The sequence below is a fragment of the Photinus pyralis genome, unplaced genomic scaffold, assembly GCF_008802855.1.
Source record: "Photinus pyralis isolate 1611_PpyrPB1 unplaced genomic scaffold, Ppyr1.3 Ppyr1.4_LG2, whole genome shotgun sequence".
Classification (NCBI taxonomy): Eukaryota; Metazoa; Arthropoda; class Insecta; order Coleoptera; family Lampyridae; genus Photinus; species Photinus pyralis.
In genome coordinates this window covers 7,184,822-7,207,347 of record NW_022170403.1, presented here as the reverse complement: position 1 = coordinate 7,207,347, position 22,526 = coordinate 7,184,822, and the positions used below count along the sequence as shown (strand labels likewise).

The following is a 22,526-nucleotide window of genomic DNA, read 5'->3' as shown; positions in this document are numbered from 1 at the left end:
ACTAAATATCTTGAAAACTGTAGGAGTAGTTAAGGCCTCGGACAGACCGACGGACAGAGAAAGTGGCTGCAGTAGCGCACCCAATTTCGTTGGAAAATGCGCTAAAAATTATCAGGTTTATTTTGATGCACGAGTGTAATTCGGGGGAATATTTCCAGAATAGACATTACAAACTCACCTTACCTACTTATCAAATTGTTAAGTGTATTCCCATGAAATGTGCAATTAGCGCAGGGCTCTTTCGTTTTCTACAATGCAATTACCGCCGTAATTGACCGATAATTGCACACCTCAAATGGGATTTATTACATGATGAGGCAAATATTCATTCGAAAATTGCTTATGTTTAGGTTTTCGTTACCCAAGTTAAATGAAGTTAAATTGCTGATTGCAAGATTTATTCCACAAACGGAGAGACAAGTAGGCAAGTAGAGTACGTAGGTATATAAAAAAACACGGAGATTACACTTTTTTCGAGAATTCGAAAAGTGGTGCAAGTTATATCGTTTCTTATGCACCCAAAGACAACGAGTAATACGTAATTGCGAATATGAAGTGATATTTGCTTTGTATGTGTACCTGCAAAGATTATCAGCACTTCGCCCAGATGTAAATATGGGGATTTCTTGCGAGAGTGGGACAGCTTTCTAACAATAAAGTATCAATACTTCTTTCCCTAGACAATTTGCAAAACCATTCCAAAATAAGAAATCTGTAGAAGAACCAACACATTGTTGTATGCGCTAATAGATGGAGCAAAATAGAGGGATAGCAGGTTTTTAAATAAGGGGACATGTGAAACAAAACTTGGCGTGCTTTTTCCCCTTAAGATTGACCGTCTGTAGTATATGTTGTCTGTGATATTATGGAACAGCTATTCGAGTCGAAGTTATAAACAAGTCTTAGTTTTCTTATTAAAATTTCGTGATTAACGCAGTCGAATGCTTTAGACATGTCTATGAACGTTGCCACAGTGTTGAATCCATTTTCAAATGCCTCGAGCGTGCTCCTCATAAATTCAATGATCACATTCGAGGTACCTCTACCTTTACGAAAGCCAAACTGTTTATCATGAAGTAAATTACTAGCTTCCAAATAAGACATTATTTGTTAAGACCGCCGGAACGCATCAAAAACAGACCTTCGCTATTCCAACAATCCTGCTTTTATTTAACAAAATTACACTTTCATATTAGCTGATATTGATCTAGAAGGTTCAGTGTTGAACCTAATATACTTTGTTTGTTAATATATTGCTCCATTTTCTCGTAATTGTTGGAATTGCGAGATACAAAATACAATGAAGCGCAGACACACACCCATGTCCATTAATTGTAAAATTGTAGCAGTCCGTACTGTTTCGTAGTTCAGCCACTATATGAAGGATGGCATTATTACCTATCGCGTTATATTTTCACAATTCGTATTTTGTAATTGCCGCGCCGAATGAAAAATAATTTCATGCAACGATTATACCTTATCACTCATATTGAATGATATATTGTTCTTCAGTAAACAATAAGCGTTTTGTAGTAGGTAGTAGGTAGGTAAACGTTTTAGAAACAAATGTATGCGTTGGAAAATCTAAAATTTTCGCAAGTAGGAATTACACGCAAGTGCATCATAATAATACATTTTTTTGAAAGCATGTTGTCTAAAAACTACATGAGCTATTTTCATATTTTGACCAAGCGCTCTTGCTTGTAACAAAATATGGAAATAACCAAATTCAATCTTAAAAAATTATCAGGTTTATTTTAAAGAACGAGTCTAATTCAGTACTTACAGTATTTCTAGAATCTTTGATTTAGTTCAAATTAGCATAAACCTCATTAGCACAAAAAGCACTCGTTGATAAACACTAATTATTTTGCCTTGTTACTATAGACACGGGGTCTATAAGAAATTATTGGCGGTATCTTTCACATAGAGGGAAATTACCTATCACTGTAATTGAGTGATAATTGCCCGCTTCATATGGGATTTATTACGCATGAGGCGCTCTTCTCTCTTCAGTTTTTTAGCGCATTTTTTAAGAATGAAAAAAATGTGCTATTGTTTGCTTTATGTCCGTTCGTCCGTTCGGGCCCACTTCTACCGTTTTGAACTACTAATGGTCCTACAGTCATGAAATTTTTTGCAGTAGATACCCTATACCTTGAAGGCCATCAAATTTCCCTTTCTAGGGGGGGGGGGGCAAGAATTATTTCCTGAGATGTTGTTTTTGAAAGTAAAAGGGCAATAGCTTATACATACGACAACCAATTGGTCTCAGATTTTGCATACGCATGCCTTTAATGGGCTTTAGAACATTGGCGGGGGGGGATTTACAGTGTTCTACCCTTAATGGTATTCTAATGAAAGGTCTCATCGAAATAAATTGGTTTGTACAAACTATAACTTTCCCGTGCGACTCTTTTTTGAGATCAGTGAGCGACGGGGCCTGAGGGGGGGAAGGGGTTAAAAATTAATTTTGTCTCTCATTGTATTCCTCGTTGTATTCTAATGAAAGGTCTCAACGAAAGGAACACTTTTCTGCAAACTACTGCCCGTTTTTCTGTCCTCTTATCAAAGTACGGGGTGGAGGGGAAGGGGGGGGGGAGTAGAACTAGTTTTATCCTTCATGGTACTCTAATGAAAGGTCTCAACGAAAGGAATTAATTTATACTAACCATAGTCTTCCTCCTCTATCCCTTGTCGTGATCGGTTATAATTCCTTATATGTTAAGAGTGAATTATCAAACGAAAGTACCTACAAAGGGCGATTGGGACGTTTGGAAGAAATATAACCATTGGGCATTTAAATAAAATTTGATACATAGCCACTTGGAATAAAACCAAATTTAACGCCAATTTCAAAATTTCGTTTTGCACATGCGCAGTGCTTATTTATGGAGGCATTTAAATGAAATTTGATACATAGCCACTTGGAATAAAAGAAAATTTGTCACCAGTTTCAAAATTTGTTTTTGCGCAAGCGCCATATCAACTTTCTTATTTATGGAGGGATTTAAATGAAATTTGATACATAGCTACTTGGAATAAAAGCAAATGTAGCGCTATTTTCTAAATTTTGTTGTGTGTAGGATGTGCAGTGCCAACTTTCTTATTTATGGAAGAAATTTCGTAGGGGTGTTAAAAAAGAATGCGCTTTACTTGCACAAGGGTTGTGCACAATTGGTACTTGTTAAACCTTAAATTTCATGTTTTCTTTCAGCCTAACAAAGTTTCGTGGTCGCAGGATCTCGATTAGGGAATCGTTTGCAATACAGATGCACTGCTTGCCCACGGTTTTTATTGCACTCGAGGTACACTTGCAACATATCAGTTAATTGACTGAAATCCATTTAAAAAAATTTAGCCAGCAACCACAGTAAAGTGTAATGTTGTTTCCATGGCATTCCATAAAATTTCTCACGATTTTTGTTACATTCGATGCGTAAAGAAGATTGTTTCCTTGACATGCTAGAAAATTTTGAAAAACCAGCTTCTTTAATTTTCTGTGTAAAAAATTCCAATCAAATATCAAATTCAATTAACAAAACATAATCATGCAATTTAAAATATATAAGTCAACCATAATAATAATTTAAAACATTCTAATTACGGCCGTTTTGTAGTATGTTTACAATCATGAAATATGGTTTTTGTTGCATTTAATTCGGACAAAAACTGTAGGCGCTACAGGTTGAGGCGTTTTTTAAGTTACATCCTGTATTGTATCCAGACGATCCATTTTGCCTTTGTGGATGCTCTCCTCTCAGATATCCCAATCGCCCTTTGTTGAGTACTCTCCTCCGACACTGTGCTCTTTGAATATAAGAAATTATCACCGATCACGTAAAAGGGCCGAGGAGAACCGGTTTAACCTCCCCCCCCCCTCCAACTCTGATAAAATGTGGGCGAAAAGGGCGGTAGTTGATAGGGAACAGTTCCTTTCATTGAGACCTTTCATCAGATTACCATGAAAGGTAAAAACATTTCCGCCCTCCGCCCCTCCGTCTTTCCACGTCACTCTCTTATCTCTAAAAGCAGTCGCGGAGGAAAGTGGTAGAAACCAATCCCTTTCGATGACACCTTTCATTAGACCATGAACGGTAAAAAGTGTGATTACCCCACCTCCCATTTTGAAAATTTTATTTGCCAGGCGCATACCAAATCTGACACAAAAAGACGCAAATGAATATGATGCACCTTTTACTTCCAAACAGCATCTCAAAAAACAATTCATGGGGGGGGGAGGCTTAAAACAACAAAATTTGAAGACTCTGCAAAAAATTCAGCGCAATTACCTAAAATGAGTTCAATACCGCGGAAGGGGATCCGGACAGAAAAATGTACAAAACGCAAACAATAGCGCACTTTTTTAAATAAAAAAAGCATACTAAAAATTTACAGAGCATTCCGTAAAAATACTAATTTGTTGAATGTTTTAATAAACCTATGCGCAACTACTCTTCTAATTTAATTATTCTAATTTTGTCATAGTCACTATGCAGATAATTTTGACCTGTAAAAGGTGGCGTAAAAGATTTTATTGTTTTAAATAGCCCAGAACAAGAGAGGGATAACAAATAAATAAATAAATAAATTTGGCTCCAAATAACATGTATTTGGAAAGTGCACACCATTTTATTCCCGGCACAACTTTTGGCAGCCAAAAAACCTCAAAATGTTTGGAATTTTTTCAGTTTTTCGCTTAAACCTCGAAAACGGTCCATATTTAATGAATAACACTTATTTAGTGAATTAAAGAAATTAAAGAAATTCGGCGGTGATCAAAAGATGAACAAACAAAATCGGTCCAATAGAAAAAATTTTACAAGCGATCAAAGAACACCGATTTTTTCCAAGCTTTCTAAAAAAACTTAGTGCGTTGTGGCTCCTTGCTTGTTTGCTTGTTCATTTTTTTCACTGTTGATCGACGCAGAATTGTGTTTTCTTTAATATACTTACTAAAGAAGTGTTATCCATATAAAGTATAGACCGTTTTCGAGTTTTAAGCGAAAAACTGAAAAAAATACGAACATTTTGAAGTTTTTTGGCTGTCAAAAGTTGTGCCAGGAGAAAATGGGTGTGTACTGTTCAAATACATGTTATTTGGACCCAAATGGACCATTTAAAACGATAAAATCGTTTACACCACCTTTTGCAGGAATCGCCCCTTCTGAATGCTCGGGCCGTAGCCAGATTAGTTACTAAGAGCGGGCAGGAAAAATATTAATAATTTGCTGTGTTCTGCCGAAGGAATTCGTTTTTAGCGCAATCCACGAAAGTGGTGCGCTTATGACTTCACATTTCCGTCCGTCTGCGTGTCGTTCCGTACTATAGCTCAGTGGCTAAACCTCGTATTGACTATCAAAAATGAACTTTGGCATTCATCACGTGTTATAGCCCTAAATTGGTCAAAATTATTATTTATGCACCAATTTTGTTGAGAAAACGATCAAGCTCGATTGCTCGATGACCAAGAAATGATACATTTCTATTTTTGGCGACCAAAATATTTTTATCTAAAGGATGTCAAAATTGTTATTTATGCATCGATTCTCTTGGGAAATTCAATTGCGCAATGCCCAAGAAGTGGTCCATGTGTTTTTTTTGTTCACAAAAAATGTCAAAGTCGTTATTTATGTACCGATTTTCTTGGGAAGAAGAACTCGTCGACTTCTAGTTTTCATCAATACAGATAAATAACCGTATGAAACTTGGTCACTAAGTAAGGAATTTTACTATTACAAACATTAGTTACGGGGGTGTCGAGCTAAATATAGCCCAGGGCGTTAAAAACATAGCCCGGGGATATCTTTGCCCGGGGTCTGACTTACACAGATTATTGAGAATGAAGTAAACATGCGATGCGTTCTTTACCTTTAATTTTACTTTACCACTGAATAAAGAATCTGAACTTTATTCAATAGCTGGCATAATAATAATAATAAATTAATTATTTTAGCACCTGAGTAAGTCTAAGTAGCGTTTTTTCATGTTAGGAACAGTTTTGGTTTATACGAGTACAAATTTTAATATCGTTGATTAGTTCGATTAGTTGATTGATTAGCAAAGGCGAGCGGGAAGCAAATATATTTTGCTTGGTCTAACAAAAAAGTGTAGTACAATTTTTTAAATAATGCAATCAACCAAATGCGCTTCATAACATGACAATCGTTATCATGCTACGGGGGTTCCTTCTGGACTTGAAAATTACCATCGGTTCCGCCCGGCAAGGCAAACCGTCCTCTTCTTAGGCTGCTCAATCGATAAAAATAAATGCTCCGGCTAACTCAAATCGGTGGGCTTTTAACTCTTTTGAAACTGCGTAACAAACCTTAACCTGCCGCCTACCAGTCTCCTGCCTCAACTCCTACTCCTCCCTTTCCTTCCCCTCGTTCTTCGTTAAAGACAGGCACATTGAAACCAAATAGATAATATATTGAAATGAGATTTGCGATACAATAAACAATTTACAGGGATCTAGCAGTTCTTCTCTTCTACTTGTAAAAACACTAGCTTAACAATGACAACTACTAACTAAAAAAATCCTAACAGGTGAAACTAATTTACTCAAGGGGTGGCCATCCTCTACAGTTTGAAAATTGCAACAACAGGTAATCGGTTTTTAATCCAGCGTGGGCTGGGACTTATTTAAATAAACACAAAAATTTATCCTACTCTTTGGTAATCGTTCATTGGACTTTAATAAACAATCAAATCAAAAATTTTTTTTCTATAGCTTAATTACCAAAAAGTGGAATTTTACAGAATATTACAAATTTAATTAGACTAACCTTTACAACATTTGTACAGCCGATCTTGTGAACTGCTCTTTCCTCTGGTACAGGGTGGATGTGATGAAACCTGACACTTAGGTCTCTGTGACTTCCTAGGGGTGGCTTGAATTTAACACACGGAAACAAAAATCCACGGTGCCTATCCTTCCTCGGAACGAAAGCAAAGTTTAGTGTTTGAACGGAAACTTAGTCCAGGAAATCCTTCGCGTGGCGAGTGGGAGACGGCTAGTTGCCAAAGTTTCTACACAGCACAGTGTATTTAATTTTTATTTTATTAGTTTATTAGCTTTGACCGCCTGCGGGAGATGAATTTTTGAGTTAGCGGTACGGCAGAACACAAACTTTTATGATCACTATCCGACGGGAAACTGTGATGATTCAAAGTATTATTTCACCAGCTCTTCTTGGGGCAAATATCTCTCCGAAACGCAGCGCTCCTTCGACAAATGACCTTACGGCACTAGTAGGAAATTCCAACTGGGGCGGATCCCGAAATTCTGCGCCTTGAGGACTAGGGCAGCACTTTGAATTATGTATCCTCGAGAAAACACAACGTATCCTAACGCGATTCACTGCATCCAAAATAATGGGGTGAAGCTCAAAGGTTCGCCAAAATATCACCGGATTGAAACTTGGGTCTTCTTCGCCAAAAAATCAACGCGCAAAGAAAATAACACTTCGAACGGGTGCAAAAAGCACGCAACTGGGAGCAACCGAAATAAGCCGGTGGCTCAAACCGCCAAGTGTACCAAAACTATCGCTCAAGGTACGTGTTGACCGCTTGAAGTACTAACCGCGAGTCTTTTTTAAAACGATCCCCTTCTTCAGAATTGAAATGAAAAAACCACACCCAAATTACCATAAAACAAAAATGGCTCCCGCTAGAAATTCTCCCATTGGTTCAGATAAATAAGACTTAACCCACTCTAACTTCGTCATTAACCTCAAAGAACTGCTGACCCAACTGATCTCACGGTTTTCTGCTGATGACGTGGAAAGGCCTTATCTGTTGACGGCTCGTTGCTACATCCGCTCCTATTCTCGGTCCAGTCGGCGCCAAAGTTGATAAACTAACGACAAACAAACTCGCATTACTCATGATGACGTCAATCAGCTTTGCACTCTTCCCACGACGAAATTAAATCTGAGCGAAATTAAATCTATCGGACCATAGTCTTGAGCGAACCGAAATGCCCAAACACAAAATTTCTAACCGGAACAAATAATGAAATATACAGGGTGACCTGCACTATCATGACAAGAAATTTCGAATTTTTTAATGAAATTTGGCGCGAAATAAAACCACTCGTTACAATCATTAGGTATATAAAAAATAATCGCGTACAAGAACCTGCAAAACAAGCGTGTCGCTAAAAAATCATTTCAAAATACAGATCCATAATGATATTTGTCCCTTTGATAGTTTATAATTAAATTCGAATTTCGAGGATAAATTACCACTGCATGAGTGTTCAAATATGCTCATTCGTGTAGACGGCGAGTTGAATTTCATTTTTACAACCGGTATAAAGAGGTATAATTTGCTATCAGCATTCGAGTGCAGCTATCAGCTTTCAAGATAAATTTAATCAATGTTATCTTTTATGAAGCGCCAAAAGCGGCATCTAGTTTTGTATAACCATGGTATAACCCAAATATTTAACATTTTACTTCGCAACTGCCATCTGTATATGTATAGTACAATTTTAATGTTTAGGGTAATTTTCCACGCTTAGCAAGAGAACACGAGGGATCGGGACGCGGGTCTTAATTTAAAATTCTTTCGCATATTTTCGAGAATATGGGAAGAGAAGAATGGATATAGGCTTGTACGCGCTGATGTCATTCTTATTACCTTTCTTGGGTATTGGAATAATAACAGCAGTTTTCAGCATATCCGGAAAACTACCAGAATTAATTATGGAGTTAATAATTACTGTGATAGGTTTAATCAATAGGCTGACGTTTCTTTTGATTAAGTTTGCACTTAAGCCATAGATGTCTTTGCAGTTACTGTTTTTTAACGTATTTATGACCTTTCGAACATTTATTTGGGATTTAATTAATAGTGAAGCATCGAAATTTTTGTTTTCAAAAGTGTTCAGTTTTCTTTAGATCGCTCAGTTCTAATTTAGGGACTTTTAGTAACCTAATAGGTTTTGATGAAGTTTAAGTGGTGCACGTCTGTACGAAAGGTAATTTTGCGGTAGAGATACGGGGGAATTTTACTGTTTAATATTTTATGAAAAAATAGAGAAGAGTGAACAAGCCTTCTTTCCATCATATTGAGCCATCCTAGCATTGGTAAGGTATGAGAGATCCGTTTGAACTTCCTAATTCCAAATATGAAGCGCACGCATGAATTTTGGACACGCTGGATTCTGTCACAGTCTTTGAGTAATAAGCACGGTCCATATACCACGTCACAATAATTGAACCGTGATAGAACCAGTGCATAACGAAGAACAGCCTTGTGCTTGATGCTAAGAATGTGACGACTAGAATACAATCTTAACTGATAATAAGCCGAAGCAATAAGGTTGTCAATGTGTTTAGTAAACCTTAATTTACTATCAATAGAAACGCCCAGATTTTTTACACAATCGGCTTTTGGGGCACGTTTTTTTGCCTTGAATGGGCTTTTTAAGTTTATCGCTACAGAACACGATGAAGCAAGATTTAGTTGCATTTATTTTCAAAGAGTGATTGTCCGATGCCTTGGCTACCCTTGCAAGATCTTCGTTGATCATTGCCGCAGAGGAAACACCCCTTGTAACAAGCACAAGATCAGAATGATTCATTGAATTCATGAACATGATTCGCTTTGAAAGCTTAGCGAAGAATTTCGTGTTAGGTGATCTAAAAATAACCGCGCTTACATTACGTAGAGTTGCCTCGAAAGTTTGATCAAGAATTCAATACGCGATCGAAAAATGCTCGACATGCATAGATTCGCTTCGAACGTTTGGTTAAGAATGCCTTTCTTCCAACCGATTTTTACTTATGTACTCGCTGAGCTCTAATGATGAAACGACCCCAACGAAAATCACTCTTTTTTAGCGTAAAAAAAATGTGCTATTTGCGTTTTGTCCGAGGTTTTGTCCGTCCGTCTGTCCGTTCGTCCAAGCATAAAAGTACCTGGAGTGGGTCTGAATTGGTTGACAACTCGGTTGACAAGCAGTATCATTTTAGTCAGTTTTGGCCCGCAGCAACTATTTCAGATACAAATCCTATTATTTTCATTAGTTTTATCGATAAATCCGTTTCAACTGTGCAGAACTTTCAACTTTTTGGTTCAGACATGAAATCTTTTACTTCAGCAGAGATTGTAGGGTTGCCAATTCTAAGATTGGATATTTAAAATTAATGTTATGTTTTGTATCATTTGATGGTCATTTGCGTCGGTTGACAGAGGTAAAGGCAGATTATTGTGAAATATTTTCTCGTGGAACCCTAACCATTGTCGGTATTGAAATTAAATATTTTTTATTAACAGTGATATGATATTTTATCTAGTTATCATCTGATAGCCATTTATCGTTATTGTCAAAGTTCATTGAATTGTCCAGTTGATTTCTTTAAGCTAATAAAAGCCATATTTCCAGTGGTTACAAATATTATATCAATTTTATTAGCTTAAAGAAATGATTAACGAAAACCCATCGTCAACTAGTTTTCCTATCACGAGGTATTTGCATCCTGACAAATTTGACGTAGAACCGGATGCTGCAGAAGCGGATGCACAATGGCAGCACTGGAGGTCAACGTTCGAAAGTTTTTTGAATGAAGAAGTAAAAACTGATTTAATACCAGATGCATTAAAACGCAAGCTCTTAGTAAATCACCTGTCAGCTTCAATCTACAAACATATCAAAACTTGCGAAACTTACGAAGCCTCAATTGCAGCTTTAGAAGGTATTTATATTAAACCTAAAAATATAATTCTAGCCAGGCATATCCTTTTTAACCGGAAACAACGTGCGGATGAAAACATCTCTGACTACGTAAGAGCTTTACGTTTAGCAGCAAAAGATTGCTCTTTCGAAACCGTTATCGCTCAAGAACATGAAGAACAAGCAATCCGTAGCGCCTTAATCTCCGGCCTGCTTTCTCGTAAAATCAAAGAACGCCTGCTAGAAAATAAAAAACTTACTCTTGCCGAAGCACTTGACCAAGCTATTGCACTTGAAACAGCTGAAAAGGACGCGCTAATAATAAGTAACAATTCACCGCAAATTAATGCTATATACGAACAAAAACAAGATACAGCATCAAACATAGCAGCGGCTACACAACACCGACCATCACAAACAATACTTGAACCATCCTCACGAGCAGTGAGATGTTGTTTCTTTTGTGGTGGTAACGTACATCAAAGGTTTAAGTGCCCAGCTTTCCGTGCTATATGTAACCTGTGTTCTAAAAAAGGTCATTTTTCAAATGTATGTAAATCAAGAAACGCTACCAGCAACTCGGCTTCGTTCAAAAACACAGTCAACAGTCTTATCGATGACGGCTCATCTCACTGTAGTACAATATCTGCCGCTTCATCGTCAAGCTTGAAAGGTGCAACTATTCTAATCACGGTGAATGGTTATAAAGCTGATGCTCTTGTTGACACTGGCAGTTCTGTCAGTTTTATAAACAGCAAGATCGCGCGCTTAATGAAATTACGTCAAAAACCATGTACACAGTCTGTCAACTTAGCCTCGCTGAATCAAGTATCAGTTGTCGAAGGTATTTGCTTCGCCAATATCACCATGAATAAACACAACTACAGGCAGATACCACTTCTTATCGTCGATAATCTCTGCGCGGACGTAATCGTTGGACACGACCTACTAAAAGAACATTGTAAAATTGAATTTGAATTAGGAGGTCCCCATGAACCATTACGCATCTGCAACGTAATGCAGTCCTCAGTGCCACCAGCATCTATTTTTACTAATTTGTCACCTAACATCAGACCTATCGCCGTAAGGAGTCGTCGATACAGTATAGAAGACGAAGAATTTATCAAGCAAGAAATATCAAAATTACTGGAAGACGGTGTAATAGAACCAAGCATTTCTCCCTGGAGAGCACAAGTCCTAGTAGCGGGAGGTGGCCCTCATCGAAAACGTCTAGTAATAGACTACTCTATGACTATTAACAAGTTTACAGAATTGGATGCATTCCCATTACCAAACATGGAAACGGTCGTCTTAAAAGTATCGAAATACAAAATTTTCAGTCAGATCGACTTAAAAAGCGCATATCATCAAATGCCCATTTTAGATAAAGAGAAAGTCTACACTGCTTTTGAAGCCTGCGGACAACTTTACCAGTTTACAAGAATTCCATTCGGTGTTACCAATGGTGTAGCAGCGTTTCAAAGGACTCTAGACTTCATCATAACCAGAGAGAAACTAGAAGGTACAGTTGTATACTTAGATGACGTGACAGTATGTGGTAAAGATGAGTTAGAACATGAACGTAATCTAAAAAAGTTTATGGATGCGGCGAGAAAATATAACTTAACACTAAATGAAAGAAAATGTGTTTTTAAGAAAACAAAAATCGATCTACTTGGCTATACTGTCGAAAATAACACAATCAAACCAGACGCTGAGAGATTGAAACCCCTTTTAGAACTTCCAGCTCCCATTAAAAACTCAGAACTCAAACGCGCTTTGGGAATGTTCGCCCACTATGCAAAATGGGTTGAAAGATTTTCGGAGAAGATAAAACCTTTAACTTGTGTTTCAAGTTTTCCTTTAACACCTGATGCTCTAAAATGCTTCCAAGAGATTAAATCAGACATAAAGAAAGCAATAGATGATGATGAAACTTTCACTGTTGAAACTGACGCCTCGGATTTTGCTATAGCCGCTACGCTTACGCAAAAGGGTCGTCCAGTCGCTTTCTTCTCTCGAACGCTTTCCAATCCAGAATGTCGACATTCATCAATAGAGAAGGAAGCTTGTGCAATTGTTGAAAGTCTTAAGAAATGGAGACATTTTCTGATTGGGAAACACTTTCTTTTAATTACGGATCAAAAATCAGTAACGTACATGTTGAATCAAAATCACAATAGCAAGATTAAAAATGAGAAGATAATGCGCTGGAGGCTAGAGCTATCCTGCTACAAATATGACATTATATATAGACCAGGTTCGGAAAACACAACAGCAGACGCTCTGTCACGAGTTTGTGCGTACATGAACACCGACAAATTAAAACAGCTTCATAATGCGCTTTGCCATCCTGGAGTAAGTAGAATGTTCCATTGGATACGCTCTAAAAACCTACCGTATACAGCAAATGATGTAAAAGAGATGATTGCATTGTGTCCAACGTGCGCTGAAATTAAGCCAAGATTTTTGAAAGCAAAAGGTCAACTAATTAAGGCTACGTCTCCATTCGAACGCCTTAATATACACTTTACATACACAGCGACAGAGGAACCTCATTCATGTCTGAAGAATTTAAAAATTTCCTAAAAAACTCAAACATTGCATCCTCAAGAACGACCCCATACAATCCACAGGGTAATGGTCAAGTGGAACGTTTGAACGGAACACTTTGGCGTACTATTCAGCTCAGTCTACGTTCCAAGAGTTTATCAATTGGAAACTGGGAGGAAGTACTTAAAGATGCCCTTCATTGTATCCGATCACTTCTTTGTACATCGATTAATGCTTCGCCACATGAAAAACTATTCACGTACCCTCGAAGATCACCAAACGGGGATTCGCTACCATCATGGCTTTCAACGCCTGGACCTGTTCTAGTAAAAAAAAATGTTCGTCACTCAAAGACCGATCCATTAGTAGAAGAAGCTGAACTTATCGAGAGTAATCCTTACTACTCTTTAATTAGAAGAGCCAATGGAGAAATGTCAACCGTAACAAATCGTCATTTAGCGCCTTTCCCAAACAACGTTGACGAGGGTGAAGATGACATTAGTCTTGAAACTTCAGAGACGGAGGCCTCACAAGAATTACAAACTTCTGATGGATCTTCGAACGGAACAAGAGCTTAGAAGGTCTACTCGAACTAGAAGGCCACCATCGCGTTTTCAAAACTTTGTTGTAGAAAGTGGAATTGAAAATTCTACAGGAGAAGAAAATTCTACAGGAGAAGAATGATATGATATTTTATCTAGTTATCATCTGATAGTCATTTGTCGTTATTGTCAAAGTTCATTGAATTGTCCAGTTGATTTCTTTAAGCTAATAAAAGCCATATTTCCAGTGGTTACAAATATTATATCAAACAGCGATATTTTTTTGAGGTTGATATTAACAAAATTTCACTTGGAAATGAAATAGAATTGCAGCATGTAAAGCGCCTCCGTCACTTCAAACATTTTCGGAAAGTTATTTCACTTTTGACTTTCATGAAATAACTTTCAGCATGTAGAACGGGCTTTATGCAACAAATGATTATAATTGTGTAAATTAAACATGTGTTCTTTAATTTTATTGTTATTATTAATGTAAAACATTAAGCAGTAAAAAGTTTTATAAAACCGTGTTTTATGGAAAATAAACATTTGTATTTTGTTTTAGAAAAGAAGCCATCGTGCGGACGAATATATATGTTTGGTAAAGAACGCATTAACTAAAGCTGTAGCACAGTGCATCGAAGCGGCCGGTTACGAATTCGATACTGACGTTCAAAAAATGCTCATACGGGTAAGTTATACATTAGAACACAAATCTATTTAACACTATTCTCTTTAGGCAGCACAATTTGGGAAATGTTTTGTCGAAAGCATCGATTCTGAGGATTATGTTAGAATGTGTAGACTATTGAGAGTTTTAAATTCTGTTCGAGATAGGAGGATTGGTATTCCGATCACGTTTACAGAGTATCCTTTGAAAACGAATCGTAAAAAGTAATACCTACTTATATTTTCTTAATTAATAATCATTAAAGATTGTTTTATTCTGGTCATAAATTCTTATTAGACAGACTGGTTACACGTCGTCAATATTATCTAGCTATATGCATTGCTAAGTATTTAAAAATGCCGGACAAGGATGGTAGTAGTCGTATTTTGGTTCATTGGGCTAAGTATAAGGTACAGTAGTGAGATGTTCATTTAATTATATTTTTGAGTTCACAAAACTGTTTGTACTAGTAAAAATGTTATGCGGAACAGAGCATCTTTTTTTTTAAATTGCATTTGGTACAATTTTCTTCACTTCGCTTTTTTAAACGTTTCAGTTCAATTCCTATTCGTTACAAATGCAAGAGTTTCCAAAATGTAAGCATGTCCATTTGTATTTTACTTTATTTCTTACTTTACAGGTCAGCCAACCACAACTAGATGAGGAATCTGTAGCACGAGAAATAGCAAATAAGTTTGGTTATGCAAGTGGTATATCGTACAGTGATATTGCGACTACGGCCGCCAATTGTGGTCGAAAACAGTTGGCAATTAAGGTAAGTGATGTACTGAGTTGACAGATTAATACTAATATAACATTGTGTGTTTAGTTATTAGATCATGAGTCGAAAGCAAGTGAGCAAGTGCAATTACTTCTGAAATTAGACGAAAATAAGCCAGCACTTCTTAAAGCTATCGAGAGTGGAGACACTGATTTAGTGTATATGGTGATTTTAAGACTTCGTGATAATATGCCATTGGCCGATTTTAAGGTGTGACGTGAAAATTGTCTCATTTTGTTGATTTTGTTGTTTTCAGATGACAATTCGAAACTTTCCGGTTGCTTTATCTCTATACATCAAATATTGCCGCCAACATAATCCGCAAGCTTTAAATGAAATATTCATTCAAGAAGATGATTTTAATTCACAAGCGCAAGGTTTTATTTTGGAAAGCTTAGATGAAAAGGTAATTGCTTGTTGTTGTTGTGCGATCACTTTAATTACAATTTCAGAAAACTCACACTCAAGACGCTTCGCTCACATCAGCAGTTGAAGCTTACAAAAAAGCTAGAAATGACGTGAGCTTTTCCATATGCGAGGAAGCGCTTAGGTTGTTGAAATATCAAAGATCATTAAAAGATAAAATCAATGAGGATCTTGTTGGTAAATCTGTTCACGATACCTGTACAAGGCTCTTAGAATTAAAAGATATCAAGGAAGCAGAGAGAATGAGAAGCAACTTTAAAATACCAGATCGAAGGTAAATCAAATGTTTAGGGTTTTTTTATTTATTTATTTATGTATTTATTATCCCTCTCTTGGTCTGGGCCCTCAACAGGCTTGCACCCAATTACAGAGTGACCCGCATAATGTTTTTTAGAGGTGCCTCTGCAGAAGGTCTTAAGTTGTTCTATACTACTCCGGTATTTACGTTAGGAATTAGGAAAACTGCAGGAAAACCTAATTCGGAATAGCGGGCAGAATGCTTGAAACTAGTCTAAAGTAATTCCCATCTCTGCCACAGATGAAAAATTCACTTCAACCCAGGTTCGAACACCCGACCTCCGGATTTATATTCCAACACTCTCCACTGAACCATAACGCCGGTTCGATTTGGGTTTGGTGTGAAGCAAGAATGGTACTCATGAAATATTAATTGGCTTAGAGGACGTTTGCTTCATCCAACAGAAACAATGGTAGAAAGGTTGACTGAAATCTATGATACCTTTAGATTTGGTCTTGGATTTGGTTGAATAATCCAAAAAAATATTTTAGGTTTTGAAATAGACTCTAGACTTACTTTTTTTTAGTAATATTTTTTTCCAATCCTTTTGACAAATCAGGAAGTTAGAATGTGTCTGCAACTCGTTTTTGTCTTCATGCTGAAACCGATTAAGTAAAAAAACCACAGTGTTCTGAATGGTCTGTCTCATTGCTGAGACCTCAAACCCTGAAATGAATGCTTAGTGAGAACTGAAAAGCAGCAATTCAAAATCAATTGAGGTTTTATTTTACGTAGTCACTGTTTTTGTCAATACATTATAGGATCCTCTGATGACCGCCGTGCGTATAGTCGCGTCTCGAATTTCTATAGTGCATCCATTTCCACAAAATCTTTTCTCATCCTAAATCAGTTCTTCACTAGAACCAATTTATTTATATCTGGAGATATATGGTACAATTAAATCTCTTATAATTCTTAAAAATAAGTTCATAACGGTTACAATTTTGAAAAAACCAAAATAATACTGAACTCATAACAGATAGGTATAGGGAATATAATAATTGAACCGTGTACAATTTTTTCAACATTTGAAAATGCAAAATAATAAGGTATGTTCATTTGGAAAAATCAGCTTTTTAAGGTTTGAAGTTATTAAAATTGACCATTAGTTTTAAAACAACCTGTAGAGAGGCTATCAAAATTTAAATCATTCGCATGTAGCATCACATCAGTATTGTTGATTTGGTAGACTTTTTTAAATTCTAGGTTATAGGTACAGGGCTGAAAAGAGAACTAGTCAAACGTCAAAAATCTTGAAAACTGTCTCTTCTATTATATATATAAAAATGAATCGCCGAAATTTATGTACGCGCATCACTTCAGAACGACTGCACCAAATTAAATAATTCTTTTTTTGTTGTGTTTCTCATTATCAGGACAAGATTTCTATAATTCTATAATTTCGTCATTTAAATCGCAATATAACTAATAGATGGCGTCAATCGTTTACCGTTTACAACCGTATGATGCTGTTTTAAAGAAAACCAAACAATTTCGATTACGTCCGAAGATATGACAGAAAACCCGAAAAAACGGTTTTTTGATTTTTTTACAATAACTTTTATAGCAATAAACACAGAAAAAAATCCTTCCTTGGATACAAGTCTCGACACCATAATGAACCAAATAGCGAAAAAAGTAGAATAATAGCTCTTAAGATAAAGAACTAGTAGCGTCTCAACGAACGAGCGGACACGGACGGACAAAGTGGCCACAATAGCGCATTTTTTTTCTTTTTGTGGAAATGCGCTAAAAATTGTTAGATAGGTATATGGTTGCACGATTAAGATGTTGTGCCCGGGTGCACCATCCTGTTGAAACCAACAATTTCCAACTGTTGTTTTTATTTGTGTGAACGTACATACATCGTTGCATTCGTAATAAAAAGTGCGTGTGTATTTTTTTAGCGGGCCATAAAAAAAATAAAGTTTGTGATGATTTATCCGAAACAAAACGTTGTATTAAAAATGTCTCAATGGTGCAGGGACAATGAGATAGTATTTTTTGGGAACAAGAAAACGGCAGTTATAGGTTCTATAATGTAAATCCAAGTGTCTGCTAATTATCGTCCAAAAAGTTGATGATATGATGTCTATACTCCAAACAATTCCTTCTGGTCAAATTCTGTTATATTCAAATTCGCCTCATTTTGTGGATTGTCGTCTAATCGTGTAGCGTATAGTGAGCCTTATGCAGAAAGTTGGGTTCAACGCCTCAACCTTGCGTCAGAGGTCGACCGATAAACGAGAAGGACGACCTGGTCGAGCAACCCGCCCAGTCGGCTCAAGCAAGATGTCTTTATCATTTCTCGGCCGACACGAGGTTAGATCCAACTTTTTAATATGAATATTTTTTGGAGGGTATGGTGGCCTCCCTAGACCCTCCATAGAAACGCTCCTGATTAAACGGATGTAAGCTGTGTTACAACTGCAGGGACTCGACTACGTTTACGAAGTCGCCGAGAACCGAGATACTTAAACATCTTGATGGATTTTAAGAAATGATGCATTTATTTGTCAGCATAAATTTGATTTATCAGTTAGTTTCTGCATAGATTGGTCAAGTTGCGCTCTTTATAGGTATTACTCACTCAACGACAAAAGTAAATGATTCATTCATATTAAATTACCTATCCTTTCTTTTGTATTACAAAAGCAGAAATGTGGTTCTGTTCTTCGTGGTGTTCTTTCGTCTGAGGTTTCGTGTGTTTTACTTTTCATTGACGAGGTTTATCGTTATAAGAAAATACCACAAGTGAGACGTCAAAATACCGGCGTATGCATATCGCAAGCCAAGTTCATAATCTTCGAAAGTGAAGAGAAAACTAAGAGGGCAAGCTGTCTCTTACAGTTTTGTCAAAAATTTGTCAACATTGCAGTGCTTTGTGCACTTAAGGTTTCGACCGAGGTTTCGACTAGAATTGGCAGGATTATGTTGTGCAAACGGAAAGGTCAAATTAGTGCAACTTACAACGCCACCAGAACCACTGAACCTGAACTTTCAGGGCAAAAACCCTCTATCGAAGCATTTCTTGCAAAATATTCAACATTACAACTGTGTATTCCATTCCAAATGACATCATTTGGTGCAAATATAATTCAGAAAAGCAAAAGGAGTTTTAATCCAAATTTTAAGGTATTAATTTCTTCTGTAACAAACATCATACACACAAGCCGGGTCGGGCAGCTAGTTATACATATTTATAATTTTTTGGTATAACTTGTGTAATTTGTATTTCAGATATTGGTGGCTAAGAATTAAGTGCCTCGCCGATGCACATGACTGGATAGAGTTAGAAAAGTTTTCAAAAAGTAAAAAATCACCTATTGGATATGCGCATTTTGTAGATGTGTGCTTGGAGAAGAATAACATTTCTGAGGCTGTTAAATATCTTCCCAGAGTTAGTGAAGATATTATTGTAAAATACTATGTAAAAGCAAAGTAAGTCGTTTAAAGTTGATTTATAAAATCTTCACACAATTTATTGTAGTAAACTCGAAGAAGCTGCCCAAATAGCCTATGAACAAAGAGACATTCAAGGTTTATTGTATGTCCAAAGTAAATCTGCGGCTCAATCAAGTTTGTCAGAGAAAATTAATGCGCAAATTTCATTATTGGGTGCGCGAAAGTAAGCGTAGTTGGCTAGGTATCTTCTGTGATGTAAAAATATGTGTTATAGTCAATTACTTTACTCATACATACAATATTTACTAAGCATATAATGTATAGGTATATCTTATGTATACAAAATAACTTGAAAATGTAACCTTTTTTAAAACACCCTTTAATTATTGATAAACGTGAAAACATTGACTACAACATTTGAGTCACTAGTGTTCTCAAAAAAAAATATCAAAACGGTACTTGTTGGTTATATGGAGGATATACCCGCATGGCAAACAACGATAAATGTTGAAAGTGTTCGAAACACAAAAACTTTCTAATAGATTTGTTTTTAAAAATAAAGTTGTACTGGAAGTGGGAAACAGAAAAGCAAACGTCTCAAATAGGTAAGACTAAAGCTTGTAGTAAACCTCATCGAAAAGCGACAAGATTAAGAAAATCAAACAACTTTACTTTTGTAGTGGGTTTTCTATTCTATACGTTTTGAAGATTTTTTCTCGTTATTCAATTGCTTTTATATAGGGAATTTGCACATCCTAATAAGCTCCCCTCTTCATTGTTAATAGACAAAGGGGTGGATTCCTTGGAGAGCTCCTTGCGTGGACACACTTTGCTCCTCTTACATTCAGTGGACATCCTCGACCACCGAAATCCAGGCAAAGGTTAAGCGTAGTCTAGTTATAGCAAGTCTCTGTTCGACGTGCTTATAACATTTTTTGCGAGATCGAAATTAAAATTATACAACCAACATAAATATGCACTAAGAAATTAAGGAACGGTATAATAAATCGAAATGATCGAAGTGGTATGATGTATATCATCATTGACATTTAACGAGTGACAAAAAGCAAGTTCATGATTTTGGACTTTCTGGCGTCCCTCGATCGGTCCGTGCGTCTGGCGTCTGTGCACATGGTAACTTGTGTGCACAGCTGGCTGGCATTATAGGTAGAACATACACTTGAAATCAGGAGTCTATGGCCCTGAGTCATTGATTTGGGAATCAATTTCAGAGTTTTTTATGGATTTCGCACACTTGATTTAGCGTATGTCTGAAATTGATTGAAAAATCAATGACGCAGGGCCACAGAGTTCTAATTTCAAGTGTGTGTAAGTAGTAAAATAGCACAAATGTTGGGTTTTTCACTTAGACCATATAGTACATGGACTGCTAATTGTAACGAAAATATGGTCAAGGACATCGCCTGGGTATGTGAGTTTCAGGGTAAATGACTCTGTCCGAAGTTGTCCGATTAGATACGATTTGAGACTGTCAACCTATAAATTAACAAACGTCAATTAATTAATGGCCTAGATAAGCAAAAAAAAAGAAAACCTGTTCTTATTTATGGACGTAGAGAAGATAATCAAGAGTAATTAAAGCTTCCCGTATACTACGCGATTACTATAAAAGCTACTCTTTACGCGATCCGGGTGATGTTTACACGACTTTAGTTTACCCTGAGATTCACATACCCACGACTACAGTGCCCTCTATCCATGACCAACCATTTTGTATTGAAAGCATAGGGCTAATAGCAGTCCATGTACTATATGGTCTAAGGTTTTTCATGTTCACTTATTTTTATGGCATGCTTGATTATTAGGTATATATAAAATTCGTTCTTGGGCACATTTGTCCAAAATTTTAAAAATCGCTGAATAGCTAAAATACTCCATTTAACAACTATGACATAAAATACTGCCTCCATAAAAAAAAGTTGTACTGGTATCAAAATTATTTCTACCCCAGTGATTTCTACGTGAAACTGTATAGAATTTTTTCCTTTACAATTTTTTTTCTCATAATGAAACATCAATTTATACCTCCATCCTAACGCTCCTGTATTGAGCATGGTACCCTATTTTAAAGAGCATAATATACGAGGTCAAATTTACGCTGGAATTCACGAGATCGGCAACATGATATATTAGGCACGTAGTACGGGTGTTCCTGACGTAAGCTTAATCAACACCTTATTATCAAGGTTGGCTAAATATGAAGAAGGCATACTATATCTTATAGAAATAGAGACCTTCAGTTTTCCAATGTCATATATGTACTTACGATAAGCACCTCGTAAGTACTTAAAGTATTGCGCTTTCTGATTGTACCCGTGTAGGTATTGGTATGGTATAAATATGTAAATGACCATTTTGTTAAGTTTGTGGTATAAATCGAATCGATATTGATCCTACTTTTTTGTGCTTCTCTCTTTAATCCCTACTATATGGATCTTATACTTCCCTTATTTCCATAAGTTATTTCAAAATACTCTGTTATGAATGCATAGGTAACGCCAATTAGCACATAAGTACTTCATATACAGGGTGTCCCAGGACAAGATGCTGGCTATCTATTCCGTAACATGTTGGAAGTGACCAGACTGTAACTGAATATTAAAAAATAGCACACCAAATGGTAAAACAAACGTCCAATATAGCGAAAAACGTAAGCAAACGTTTAACACTAACATATTACCATTTCTCTATCGTGGGTTTGGCTACCGTGAAGCTGGTCCGACCCAATCGGAATATTGAAAAATCGTATACCAAATCTAAACAAACGTCGAAAATAACGAAACAAACGATTAACATACTCAACAGTTTGTATTTGGGTCCGGCGTCCGGCTAACTTCACAGACGTGGCGTTAATAAACCCACAATCTTTCACCCACACACAAATGGCCCATGCCGTATTAACAAATGCACGTCAAACATTTTATTTTGAGGTTGCGATTTCGACTGCAAGACAAAATTTCCACCTTGTACTATGCGATCAAAAATGAGTTGCTGTCGAGCCACCTTTGGAATTTTTGTTTCCATTGGAAATCGTACTTAACTTGAACTTCCAAAGGCGACTCGACAGCAACTATAAGTATACAAGAGCAGAAGGGCTAGGTATTTCAATTTTAAAAAAACTTGAATTTGTTGAGTTACAAACTCTG

General features: G+C 36.6%; 1 protein-coding gene across 1 annotated transcript in view; it reads left to right on the top strand.

Moving 5' to 3' along the window:
• The window catches only part of LOC116163399 (vacuolar protein sorting-associated protein 16 homolog), a 38,998-nt gene extending 19,266 nt beyond the window's left edge, over window positions 1–19,732 (top strand). Inside the window, exons 7-15 of the mRNA XM_031477300.1 lie at window positions 14,345–14,470; window positions 14,519–14,646; window positions 14,715–14,859; window positions 15,090–15,224; window positions 15,279–15,440; window positions 15,487–15,636; window positions 15,683–15,930; window positions 19,195–19,395; window positions 19,445–19,732. Coding sequence (XP_031333160.1) covers window positions 14,345–14,470; window positions 14,519–14,646; window positions 14,715–14,859; window positions 15,090–15,224; window positions 15,279–15,440; window positions 15,487–15,636; window positions 15,683–15,930; window positions 19,195–19,395; window positions 19,445–19,586 — 1,437 coding nt within the window. The 3' untranslated portion in view covers window positions 19,587–19,732. The remainder of the gene's footprint in view (window positions 1–14,344; window positions 14,471–14,518; window positions 14,647–14,714; window positions 14,860–15,089; window positions 15,225–15,278; window positions 15,441–15,486; window positions 15,637–15,682; window positions 15,931–19,194; window positions 19,396–19,444) is intronic.
• Window positions 19,733–22,526: the final 2,794 nt, after the last annotated feature.